The following is a 13,528-nucleotide window of genomic DNA, read 5'->3' as shown; positions in this document are numbered from 1 at the left end:
TAAATGATTACATATATACAATAAGAATTAAAGTAAAAACAAAACAAAAAAAACAACAACAAAAGAACGTTGGACAGAGGATGCTATTTATCGAACTACCAATGAGGCTCAGTGATCATTTATATCTGTACAGTATTGAAGAGATCTATAAAAGGTTGCCAGGTTGAATGGAATTCCTCCAACCTCCCCTTTAGTAGGAGTTTAATTCTTTCCAGCTGCAAGTGTCTCAATACATCTTGTGTTAACGCTGATGTGGTAGGAGGCACCTTTTGTTTCCAATTTAGTAGAATCAAACGGCGTGCCAGCAGCATCACAAAACGTATCACATTATTTTGGGTGGCTGATAGGTCTACAACAACCGGCTTCACTCCAAATAAAGCACAGATTGGGTCTGGCTTAAGTTTTTTTAAAAAGAATTTTAGACAAGATATGAAAGACATTATTCCAATATGTTGCTATACAGGAACAATTCCAAAACATATGCGCCAGTGAAGCAGGTTGCTGTTTACATCTTTCGCAGGACGAGTTTACATTGGGGAACATTTTTGACAGTTTCAACTTTGATACATGGAGTCTATGTAGCACTTTTAAGAGTCCATGACGAATGCAAACAGAGGAAGAGTGTACATTTTCCTGGGCTTTTGTCCATTGATTGTCTGGAATTCTCGTACCAAGGTCACACTGCCAGGCCTCTCTCAGATAGTCAAGTGTGATAATTCCATCCAGTTGTGACAATGCGTTGTGAATTTTTGTTATTAGTCCTTTCTTGAGTGGATCAAACTGAAGTAAGTTATCTAAGGCAGAGTCTGGGGGCCGATCTGGAAAAGATGGAAAAAGCCTCCCTACAAAGCTTCCGATCTGTAAGTATTTGAAAAAGTCATTACTGTGCAAGTCAAATTTTTCTTGCAGTTGCCGGAATGTGGGAAAAACCTTGTTGATGAATAAATCCTTTACTGAGTGCAGTCCCTTGTGGTTCCATTAGAGAAATGAAATATTTGAAAGTGAGTGAACTAGAGTCTGAATCTTGGGATTTTTGTGCCTGGATCCATATTGCTGGGAGACCACACCGTCCCCTTGAGGGACCCCGGTGTGTATACCATAATGTCGAACATGTAGTCACTCAAATGTTCCCTGCCGGTTTGTAGAAGTATTCATGATTCACGTAATTTCTCATAATGATGATGATTTTCATTCCGCTGCATCTCTTCCTGTGTAGAAGTATCCTAACAATACATTTCTTGTATGAATATGAAAATGGTATTTGTTTAAAAGTTATAATTTAGCCTTTGCAGTAAAACTGTTGTAAAGTCTACTTCTTTACATCATGAAAAGGATGAATGAGTAAGAAACCCACCCAGGACATTTCGTGTTGGCTTCTCACTGTGAAAGTAATTGCATTTGAGATCAGGTATGCTTGTGACATTTCAGTAAAAGCATAGAAACGTAACTCGTTCACCACTCTTGATGACTGGTCTTCAAGTTTTTCACAGTTGGCAGAAGCTGCAAAGTTTCTGAGATCTGGTTGCTCATGTTTTCTTCTTAGTTTGAACTAAACTTGTGCAGTAAGCAAAATATATTAAATCTTTGAAGTGTGGTCAGTCTGCAGCAGGTGGACAGGAAGTAAACTGCAACTTCCCCTGAACATTCTTGTACTAAAATTGCTTGGTTTTTAAAAAACTAACATTAGACAGTTAACTCAAGTATTATGATGAGTTAGTAGCTTCTGTCTCCACATAACCAGCATCAGGGTGCAGAATCATTATAAATGTCCTTTCCGTTACAGTACATGCGCATTAAACATCAATAACCTCCCACTGAATTATAATATCTTGCCTTTTTAAATTGCATTTCAGCAGTTTCCTTTTGTAGTTCTTACACATTTTGTATATACAGCAACAGTCATCAGCCAAATAACCACATTACTATGTAACTATGCAATAAACGATAGCAAATATTTCTAAATTAAGCTCCCATGCTTCCCTGAATGTGATCAAGAGAATTGATAATTTCAGAATTGTTTAATATTAAACTGCCACTGTTCATCTGCAGAAATGATGCTTAGAAAAAAGGTGATTGATAATTGTGACAAGCGTTAGACTAACGCTGCACGCAAAGGAGGGAGGCACTAACGTCACTTAAGACCAACCTGATATTTACCAAACCCACATCAACGCTTAAGCTGGGCTGACTACCAAGGCTTTAAGTGGTAAGTACAATATTTTATTTAACAATAATTTTTTTAGGTTTGGATTTTTAGGCAGAGCAAGACCTTTCTAGGCCTAGTGTTTGGATTTGGAGAGCTGATCTTTAAAACTGAATAGGGAAAAATATAATGGGAGCTAATAAGGCTTTAGTTTCAGTTATCGCATCTTAAATATTACAGAAAAAGGTTCTCGTAATGCCTCCATCACAAGCGGCATGAACGTGGCATTTAAAGTGTGGATTTTTTTTTTAATCATATGTATCACCTTAAGTTATACTTCACTAAAGCTATTCTGTACTTGTTTTTCTGGATAAATGATTATTGTTAAAAATATCTAAAACGGCTAATCTGTCTTTGTGTAATACTTTTAAAAAACTTTTTTTTTCTTTACTGAAGCCACAAACTAGATTGGATTTTCTTTAGTAACCTTTTTTCCACTCCGTATACATGCATATCACTCAACAGACAATTATTCTAAAGCTAATTGATTAATAAACATAAAGCTTTATTTAATTCCTTCTAAAAAATGTATGTAAATTTTTTTTTTAAAGTCTTGTTTCTACACATTTATATTTTATTGCTTACTGTAGTTAGAATATTATGTAAAAATGTATGGGATCACTCAAACGAGGAGTTATTAACATTTTCAGTATTTTGTGTCATATCAAAGTATGAGTCGATTGAGGAAAAGTACTGGGGTACACAAAGTTAGTTGCACCAATGATACATTTTGAAAGAAAATCTCAACCAGATTTCTGCTTCTTGAGTATTAAAAGCACTTCTTAGTTAGGTCCTGTCAGTGCTGTTTTACAAAAATTAAAATTCATTCTCCAATAGTTTGGCAGCAAACGACTCCTCTGCCCATGAGTCTACCTAAATCTAAAGCTTCAGCACTACTGACTTTATTTTCTAGGAAACACACTGGACATCACAAACTGTGCACAGCAGGTTTTCAGGCCGTGCTTTCTCTAAACAAAATTTCAGTATGACATGCAACAGCTGCAGGTGTTCGTCCTCACAGGTTCCAGCATGCTACTGAATAAAGGTGAGACTTCACTAGTGTGTCAACTGCACTGCTCTCTAAACTTCCTCTTCCCCTGCAGCTGAGCTAAAAGCAGACTGTCATCACAATTCGCTTAATTATTCATTCCTTTTATTTTAAAAGAGCCAGCTGCAGTTTTTCTTCTGATGCCAAAGATTTGAAAGCGACAAAGAATGCAAGCCATAGTGAAAACTTTAGCAAAGACTGGAAATGAACCAAGTTTAATATTAAGAAATGTCAATAAACATGACAAGCGTTCGTCTAACACTGCATAAAAAGGAGGGAAGCGTTGGCGTCAGTTAAGACCAAACATATTTATTAAACCCCCATCAACACTTATTGATAAAGCTGGGCTGAATACCAAGGCTTTAAGTACAATATTGTAATGGTTTCCAGTTTTTTCTTTTGTTTTTAATTTATTTAAAGATCCGAGGAGTGTAAAATGAATAATAAACCCAAAAAGTACGTTTTTATTTGCCAGAAAAACAAATGGTCAAAGTAAAGCTTGAACACTTGCAAATGTAGCATATTCAAATATGCTGTGCGAAAGTGTTTATGACTGCTCTTAATATTTTAAATATGCAAAACCTCCAATCTAATACAAAAGCTGCTCTGTGCTCTTTTGCAGATGGTCCTGGTGCTAAATAACATGGGCATAGCCACAGTGTTCATACTGACCTGTATGTGCGCCGTGCCACTGCAAGGTCAGAAGCCAGGTCAGGTGGACCCCCTGAAGGCCCATCGGGGCAATCCGCAATGCTGGGAGGCGTCCTCGGCTCTGCTGCTGGAGATGCGCTCTCCGAGGATTGCTGACACAGTGCCTGCCTTCTGGGACCTCATGGAGTCACTCAGGGCTTCAAACAACAGCAAACACACTGCACTGTTCTGGGACCTGGCCCAAGTCTTCTGGGACATCTATCTAAATTGCATTGTGTCCAGGAGTCATGGGCTGGGCCGTCGACACATAACTGCTGTCCAGTCCCTCATTACTGACAGTGAGTACTCAACCACACACTTCTCCTTGCAAAGACAAATAAGTAGGATCATTTAGTTTCTTTACAATAAAAGAAAAATTAATATTAAATTGTATTTATACTGGAGAATTGAAGATTAAAGTCCACGACTCACCTGCAGTTATCAAATGTAGTTTTTCATTCCTTAAAATGCTCCTCATGCATTTATAATTGATTAGGTGTGGCTGTACACCTTCATTCAGTAAATGTCGACGTATGAATTCTGTCAAACCTCTTCTCCCCTGCATCAGTGAGACTCGCTTACATGTTCTCTTAATAGATGATGGGGGAGACAACTGTGGTACAGACAACCAGAGCTTTGTTGTTGAGCAGGAGAAAACCACACAGGTAATCGGAAGCTTCACAGTGGGGATGCTGACTGTAATAACATCCACAGCGTCTGGAACCTGTTGGATAGCAGCTCTGCTGTGTTGAAGTCTGTTTCACTGTGACTCTTCCTTCACACAAGGTGTCTTTTTCTACTTAAAGTTGTCATACACCGACAGCACAGGGTGAAACTTAAAGGGAGAAATGAACATTAGATTTCTACCCTGGAAAGAGCTGAGTAAGTGTCCTCTCACAGAGAACAGGTCACTAACAATGAGGTGGTGGTGGTGCCAGCTGGGATGGCAAGAAACCTGGGAATCATCCTGGGGGGAAGTGTCTTGGGTAGGGTTGCCAACTCCCTGAAAAATAAATAAGGGACACCTCATGGCCAGGGCTGGGCGACCCGATTGTCTTCACCCTTCCCAGTGGGGGGAATTTTTTAGCTCTTGTTTTTGTGTGAAATTATTTTTTTAACCATTTGACAAAGTGCGTCCCTTTTTCAGCTCAATACTTTTGTTTCTAAATATGGAAAAATCCAGTTTTTCAAGGGACGGTTAGCAACCCTAGTCTTGGGACATAACAATCGTTGCTAATCCCGATTAATTTCTCCTTTATAAAAATCAACTGGATTTATCCTTTCCTAACCATCTGGGCATCTTTATACCTTGTTGCAACTCCTGCATCTGACTGTAGCTGGGATTCAACCTTTGCAAAGCTTTACACACCCATTCCCTACTCGGTTCACTACAACGGCTCCCTGTGGCTGCCTGGTCTCTGCTTTCCTCTCTTTTTAGCTTTCTGGTCAGTCACAGGACCCCATTATCACTCTTCTCACTGCAGGCTTTTCTCTGTTGTTTCATTTTAGCTGTTTAGTGAAGCGTCAAATGTGGAGCCAAAGTGCCATAGTTACTGCATCTCTTGCACTGAAAGCTTTAAACCAATGCTTTTTGACTTAAATGTCTATTTTTTTTTAATGCAATTGACTTTTGATACAAGCATCTACTGCCCCATGAATTTTGTAACATGCTTAGCATTTTTTCTGTCTTTTTTTCCCCCTTCCTTCAGAATCCTTCAGATTCAACCGCTCAGGAGCAAAGTCCCACGCGTGGCTCCATGTGAGAGTGAGACGTAGAGGGCAAATCAAGACCCTGAAGACAGAGCCAAAATAAAACGCACAACTACTAGAAAAGATTAAGGATAATTCAAAGTAGATAGCTTTTTATAAACATTCTTTCCCAGAAGAAAAACTCGATTTTTCTTAAAGTGACTTTTACTTATAGGATCTGGTTTATGTAAACATGAATGGAGGTGAGACCTCATTACTTTTAGGACACTGAGCTTTGTTATCCAACACTTCAAAGCGAAAAAAATTTGGCAACATAAAATTTTACCCCACACCCTTTTAATGACTACAGCTTGTTTTTATCAATCTCAAATCATGCCGCTATGATTATGCAGTTTTAATTTTTAATTATTATTAAAATTATTATTTTGAATTAAGATTTGAATCTTGTCTGATGTACTGTTCATATCAAGAGTTGTGATTTTGTTATAATGTTTGGGCTGTCTTTTCATCAGAATAGTAGTGCCCGATTGTTCATTTTAGGCAGAAATGCTTTTTCACTGCTGTGAGCTGTAATTCCCTGAATGTCAAAATAAATCAGTCAGCAAATAAAACCTGGCTGTCAGACTCTAACTTCACAAGAAATGCGATTTGATCTACATTTAAGCAGAATTTCCTCCAAACTCAAACTGCTCACTAATTTGATCTGAGGTTTTTCTGCCAGGTGAAATGGAGGACATGTAGAATATAAGCAGCTGGAACATGGGAGTGAGAATGTTTCTGCCATTAGACAACTAGTTTGGGTTTGAAGAGAGCCACTGTTTTAGAGTTGTCTTAAGGACCAAGTAAACACAACACATCTGAATCATCGTATGTCTGAGTCTTATTATGTGTAATTGGATTACTGGAGGCCTAAATTGAGTATGCCTGTAAAGTGCTTTGGGTGAGCTTCTGTAACAAAAAATGGACTTCAAAACTACATTTTTCCAGAGAATTCATTAGGAAATGAACGATGAAAGCAACACAGATTTGTCTTTTATGGGTATAAAAGAAATCCTGTTAGCAGACACAAGGCAGAGTTTGATGTTTCAGTGATCATAATATTTTGAAAGTAAACAGGAGTGAGCACTTTTCTTTTATTAGTCTACAGACTTTATAGTTACTCAATCTAGATTTATTATTAACCTGCCTCGTCGGGGACTTGCCCAGACATGACTCCAGGCTTACGCAGAGGTGATTCCCGATCGAGGCCACGTGCGTCACACAGGTAGTTGTTGACATAATGGCAGGTTGGAGTACACATCCCACTGAGTGAAAACAGGTTGCTATATTTTCACCTTTACATTTAAGTGATCCGCACAGTAACTAGCTTGTCGATGCGGCAGACTCTCTTTCACTTTCGATTCCTGCTTACTCGCCTGGACTTACTTTAACTACTGAAAAGTTGCTCTACGAAGTCTGTGACGTTCTCGATGGCGAGTTAAACCATTTTTCAGCAGCCACCGACAACATGAAGTACGCTTGAAGTATGTGGACATAAACAACCAGTATCGTCGTCGTCGTCGTCGTCGTCCTTCAGACAAGCTGTCAACGCGTGTCCATACAGGTACCTCTGCACGAGATGGTGTTTGAGCACAGATGGCTACCATGGGTTACCTTTAAGTGTGCTGAAGTTATGCAATGTATTTTCCGGGACATAAGACTAACTGAAAAATGAGAATACAGTAAACTCTGCGTGTTACCATGTTATTCAATAAGGTTAAAACGACATGACATGATGGCATCACACAGTTGCTGCAGGTTTCTCAGCTTCACACCGATGATATGGATCTCCACTTCCACCACCTCTCAAAGGTGCTCTGTTGGATTAAGATGTCTGTGGAGGGCTTTTCAGTGCAACGAGTTCATTGTCATGTTCAGGAAACCACCTTGAGATGATTTGATGTTTGTGACATGGTGTAATATCCCGCTGGACGCAACCATCAGAGGATAGATATACTGGGGTCATAAAGGGGTGGATGGACATGGTCAGCTGGAATTATGAGGCGCAGTTGGTAGTAAGGGGCAGCTTTCGTTGAGTTATAGATACATCAATTTTGTATTCTAGACATCAAATAAGATATTCTAGACATGCTATAATAATAATAATAATAATAATAATAATAATAATAATAACGGAGAAAACGTACAACATCAAGACAGCCCTATTTATTTGCCTTTTCGTAAGAGACGTAAAATCATCTAGAATGCAAAAAAGTATTATTGAAATGACTATTTTTGAGTCATTTCTCCAAGGAGCAATTTGCATGATGTGACCACTTTGCATAGTTAAACAACAGACCTAGGCTACATATTTAAATTTCTGGTTTCTGAAAGTCTTGTACTTTGTTTTAAATACAGGAAATGGAATTCCAAAATTTGTTGCTAAAGGTGGGTAAGGCACTGTCTAAAGATGAAGTGAAAGCCTTGGTCTTTCTTTGCACTGACCTCCTGGACCAAAAGCCAAACAAGGTGGAAACGGCCAGTGAGCTCTTCTCCTGCCTGATGAAACAAGACCATCTCTCACCTGAGAACCCACAGCTCCTGACCGAGCTTCTGGTCACTACTGAACATCATGCCCTGATCCGGGATCTCTGTCTCGCTCCACATACAACAACGAGCTTTATTTCTCCCTACAGGTATGCCGTTCATGTTTCGCTTCGTACTGTTTCGTTTTTCTGATTTAGGTTTACATTGAAAAATAAATTTTAATCTGTAAAGCTATTTCTATCAAATGTTTTTCTGTAATTCCAGGAAGCTTCTTTACAGCCTCTCTGAAGAAATTACTGATGGTGATCTGAGAGAAGTGAAGTTCTTGTTAAACACGATGATCCCACGTAGAAAACTGGGGGAACATATTGTAAGTGCGCCTTCAGAAATGTGGTAAATGTAGCCCATAATATTTCATTCTAGTCCTTCTTTATAACAATGTGTTATGTATGTGTACTTGTTACCCGTAGCATCGCCTGCCATACGTTGTCACATTTTCCTTTGAACAAACCTGCAGAACTTCCGCACATACACTTCATTTTTCCATCAGTGCAAAGACCTTGTGTCATTTTCAGACTACACTGGAAGTCTTCTTGGAGATGGAGCGCATGGACCACCTTAGCGAAAGTAATCTAAACACCCTGGAGACCATAGTGAGGGAGGTGTGTCCCATGCTGAATGCTAAGATCAACCAGTTTAAAAAACGGCGAGGTAAGCTATTCACAAAACGTCTCTTGCTGAATGTAATTTCAGTTTCATTTGATTTTATTTTTGAGTCTATTTGCCATTCTGGTTACTTTTTTTGTAAGTAAAGATGGAAAAGAAACAAAGTTCTATTCTTTTCTATTTTAATTATGCTGAGGTAATTAGATTACTTTTCTGTTGGGACAAAAACACAGGTCCTCTAATCTGTGGGATTCCACAAGGTTCAATTCTAGGTCCATTGTTATTCTACAACTCACAACAAGAGTTGCCTCACGGCGCTTTGTATTGTAAGGTAAACATCCTACATAATAAGGAAATGAACGTAAACGATCACATCACACAACCTCGTATGAGCAGCACATGGTGATGGCAGGAAGGAAAAAGTTATTTTTAACGTCTGAATTAAGAAACCTCCAGCAGAAGCTCAGAGAGGGGCGGCTGTCTGATGCCAACAGGGTGAGGGGAGGAAGATGGACCAAAACACTAACCCTGGAATAAATGATTAAATGCAGCTGTAATATTTTATTCTTCACTGTAACATCTTATTTCTCACAGTGTTCATTTGCAGACAGAGGCTTTCAGTTTGTGACACCAAGACTCTGGAGCAGTTTACCACTTCAGCTATGTTTCTCTCTGCGACTCTGAAGAGTCAAAACCTTCTGTTGAAATTTTCCTGTTTAGCCAGGCCTTCTGTTGACATTCTCTTTTTATTAATATTATTATCTTATTTCATTATTTTTGTTCTGTTCTGACAGGTTGCTTTTTCAGGTTGTTTGTTTTTTCCATTCTATTAACTGTTGTACAGTGCTTTATGACTTTATGCCTGTGAAAAGACATAAGTAAAGTTTATGTAACCATAGCCTTAAAGCAGGGCAGGCATGCACTTTGACCATTTGCTTTAAATAGAGGGTGCTGTGTCTTATCTTCACTTCACTTTACAGTCACATTCCATCTTATTAATGGTTCTGTTTTTTGTTTATGTTTTTACTAGAGCGAAGCTAGGACTCTGTTTGCTCTGATCCTTATCAGGGCAATTGTCGATCTTTAGTGGGGAGGGGCCCATTTGGAAAACCAGCTAACTGTAAAAGTCATATTTCCTTTTGCATTCCATTTAGATGCTTGGATAGCCATATCTGGTTCGAAGCGGGCTTCAAATTTGTCTTAAGCTTACAGTTTGAAACACTACTATTATGGGTTGTTTTTTTGTTTTTTTTAAGTCTATCAAAATTTACTTAGGTTATTTTTGTATCACTATTGCATACGAATACAAGCAAAGTCATTTAATACTCTAAATCAGTTTGTTAGAATCATTAGCTTCAGTCAGGAATTAGTCAAAGATTTGTTTTGAAATCATTTTTAATGATCTTTGAATTTGACTTTCCTGCATTCCTCTTATGGGGAGATAAAAAAAAAAAAAAAGAGCGTCAGTCACATAAACAGTGTCTCTCTTCCACAGCATGTCTTTGGTATCTTCATCCCCTCACCCACAACTGGTTGCGGCAGATGGCTGCCCCTCCCTGAGCCTAAATCTGCTGGAGGTTTTTTCCTGTTAAAAGGGAGTTTTTCCTTCCCTGTCGCAAAACCTTTTACCTTAGAATATAAAGGGCCTTGAGGCAACTGTTGTTTTGACATAGCACTGTATAAATTAAACTGAATCGAATGGGTTAAGCACTGAGACGAGCAGTCGTGATTCAAACAATAGCTAAACTCTTGTTTAGCTTTTTGTGAAATAATACCAGACGTTTAAAACCTTGAAATATAATTGTTCCCCCCACAATTATTGCCCTTCTTTGCAGTCACCTGTCCTGTTATGACAACTGATGCTATATCAACTCAAGAAAAGGAGTCCGTCACCATGCCGATATCGCCATCTACAAACACACAAGATGAGGTGTGTGTATTTTTTTTCTTATATATGTGACATGCTTAAATCGTAATCACTGGTTACGGCCCTGGCACTACATTTAATTTGAGCTGGAGCCCTCCAGGCGGATCATTCTTCCCTTTGTATACTTAGTTTTCATTCCAGAGTTTAACTTGTGGATCAAATAGAAGTTTACAAGTAATGCACTGAATCATGTCTTCCCTGTAATCTGTGTCATTTATCTCTGTAGGGCTTGGGAACATATCCCATGACATCTGAAAAGAGGGGCATCTGTTTAATTGTTAACAACGATAACTTCAGTAAGTCCAGCCAACTAAGGAAACGGGAAGGAACTGAAGTGGATCAAAGTAAGCAAATTTTGGCAGTCAATATACGCTTCATGTTTGTGGTCCTGCATCATCCTTAGATCGTCTGTTTCTTCCAGAATGTCTGCAGAGTGTGTTTCAGTGGCTCGGCTTTAAAGTGGAGAGCCACCATGACTGTGACACGAACCAGATGCTCTCTGTGTTCAAGGAGCTTGGCAAAAGAGACCACAGTCGGTTTGACTGCGTAGTGTGCTGTGTTCTGAGTCATGGTGTGGAAGGCAGCGTGTACGGTGTGGATGGATCCACTGTCAAGATCAGTGATTTGACGGACCTTTTCAATGGATTAAATTGCCCGTCTTTAGTGGGCAAGCCCAAGCTGTTTTTCATCCAGGCCTGCCAGGGAAACAACGAGCAGCAAGCTGTCTTCATTGAATCTGATAGCTCTGCATACAGCTTTCATTGGACTGATGCTATAAAGGCTAAACAGGGTATCCCAAATAGTGCAGATTTCCTGCTGGGAATGGCCACAGTTCCTTTTCATGTTTCCTTCAGAGAGAGAACCAATGGCACCTGGTTTATTCAGTCTTTGTGCCAAAACCTTGTTCAGATGGTGCCCAGGTTAGTGAACCAAAATATCAAATATAATAAAATTTATTTTTTTTTTAAAATGAAGAAGAATGCTTTTTTACAAAAATGCTGTACATTAGCTCACCCTGTGTCTTATTTTTCCTAGGGAGTTTGATCTCATGTCAATCCTGACAAAAGTGAATGCAGATGTTAGCAAGAAGAGTGATCGGTATGGTCAAAGAAAGCAGATGCCTCAGCCAGCCTTCTCACTCAGGAAGAAGGTGGTGTTTCCGGTTCCCAACGTCCCTACTCCATCTATTCACAAAGCATCGTCAAATTCTTGATTTTTACGTTACTTCAGAGCTGTGGATGCAGATCAAGAATTAAATGCAACAATTTGTTGAAATGCAGAAGTTTTCTATCAAAATATTTTTAATGCAGTTTTGTGTAGAATATTTTGAATTTTAGTCCTCTGTGATCAGGATTAATGTTCTTAATAAATGTGGCTCTCAATAACCTCACCAGGTCTCCGTGGTAACATATACTACTTATGCTAACATGCTCTTGATCAGGATGTTTTTAAGAGTTAAATGTTAATTCTGCTGTTAGTGTTGGATTATAACAACATTCTCTAAGTGCCATAGAGCTTATCCATTGATGCTAATGAATGAAGCCTTGCAGTGGAGTCTGCAATTGGATGTCATGTCTGTTGGCAGCCAGTCTGCTGGCACAGCTCCATATGGAGCCGTGCCAGAATTGATTGAAATGTAACCAGAGTAATTAATATTGTTCATTCTTTAAAAAACAAGCAAACAAACTTTACCCCGTTTTGTTACTTTCCTAATTAACTGTTGTAAGTGAAAAGTGAATCAAGGAATACTGCATTACATCAAAATACAGAATCTACTAAAAAATACTTCTCAGTTTCTTTATAAAAATGTTTTGTCAACAAGCACTGTAATTCTAACGCACACCCATCCTTACAAGACAAAAACGCAGTGAAGGTTAAAGACTTGCCTTACACAAGAAACTTTGTAACGTCAGCCTCCTTAGTGATCCATCCACCTCGTGACAGTGAGTCACAGCTGCCTTTCCCGCAATCATTAACGCTTTAGATGTGTACTGTGTATATTTTGTAGTCAGTAATGTGTTAAGATTTAAAAGGAACCTTTTGACATTTAGCCTCGTTTGACTTTGTCTAATAATCGGGAGTCCAAATCTCTACAACAAAAATTGCAACAATTAAAAGTAAAATGTGACAAAGCTACGCCTACAGAATGTGTGACTCAGAGCGAAAGGCCTCACTCTGTTCCTGTACCTGCTCTGACAGGCTGCCTAAACGTTCGTCCTATCGCTGCAACACCTCAGCACGCAAGTATTTTCCACATACTGATAATCTGTTGAAACCATATTTCCATGTAACAACCAGTCACACTTGTCAATCAACCGCCTTCTCCTTTTACTGCATTGTTTGTTGCTTCTCCCTCCAAATGCTCGACTTCTTGCAGAAGTTTTTTGCTATGAAAAATATTACAGGTAACATTACCATGGCAACATAGAGCTCATAGACATTTACTAAATAAGAGTTCCTCTTTCGCAGTTTAGACAGACTTCACTCGCTTGTTTTGTCTCCAAATGGCTTCAACATATGACAGAGATTTATGTGTATTGCAACAATTTTCACTCACTAATGGAGTGATCAGCACACCAACTTTAACTCTGAGTCTTGTTTATCGAACCAGACTGCAGCGGGAGACACTGAACCATATACTGAAAGTGCCAAAAACATGAGAACATTCTTAGCATTCAGTAATTTCCTTTGTTGAGCTGAGCAGCTCACGTGCTGAAAGTAATAGTAGATGTTTAGGTCTGACAGGGATTGCCAGTGC

At 38.9% G+C, this 13,528-nt stretch overlaps 2 protein-coding genes across 2 annotated transcripts; both read left to right on the top strand.

The window, feature by feature from the left end:
• Positions 1 to 3,894: 3,894 nt before the first annotated feature.
• On the top strand, positions 3,895 to 6,034 carry LOC308409936 (protein FAM237A-like; the record flags this gene model as incomplete). Its single annotated transcript, XM_080902930.1, has 3 exons — positions 3,895 to 4,240; positions 4,539 to 4,606; positions 5,651 to 6,034. The coding sequence occupies 3 exons, from the start codon at positions 3,895 to 3,897 to the stop codon at positions 5,702 to 5,704; spliced, it is 468 nt and encodes a 155-aa protein (XP_080759056.1). The 3' UTR covers positions 5,705 to 6,034.
• Positions 6,035 to 7,213: 1,179 nt separating this feature from the next.
• Positions 7,214 to 12,485, top strand: casp10 (caspase 10, apoptosis-related cysteine peptidase). Its single transcript, XM_080904080.1, has 8 exons — positions 7,214 to 7,254; positions 8,049 to 8,326; positions 8,442 to 8,547; positions 8,753 to 8,888; positions 10,679 to 10,773; positions 10,997 to 11,114; positions 11,192 to 11,690; positions 11,806 to 12,485. The coding sequence occupies exons 2-8, from the start codon at positions 8,052 to 8,054 to the stop codon at positions 11,981 to 11,983; spliced, it is 1,407 nt and encodes a 468-aa protein (XP_080760206.1). The 5' UTR covers positions 7,214 to 7,254; positions 8,049 to 8,051; the 3' UTR covers positions 11,984 to 12,485.
• Positions 12,486 to 13,528: the final 1,043 nt, after the last annotated feature.

The sequence above is a fragment of the Rhamphochromis sp. 'chilingali' genome (genome assembly GCF_963969265.1).
Source record: "Rhamphochromis sp. 'chilingali' genome assembly, chromosome: 14".
Classification (NCBI taxonomy): Eukaryota; Metazoa; Chordata; class Actinopteri; order Cichliformes; family Cichlidae; genus Rhamphochromis; species Rhamphochromis sp. 'chilingali'.
The sequence above is the reverse complement of the archived record's forward strand: the minus strand, read 5'-3'. Positions and strand labels throughout refer to the sequence as shown.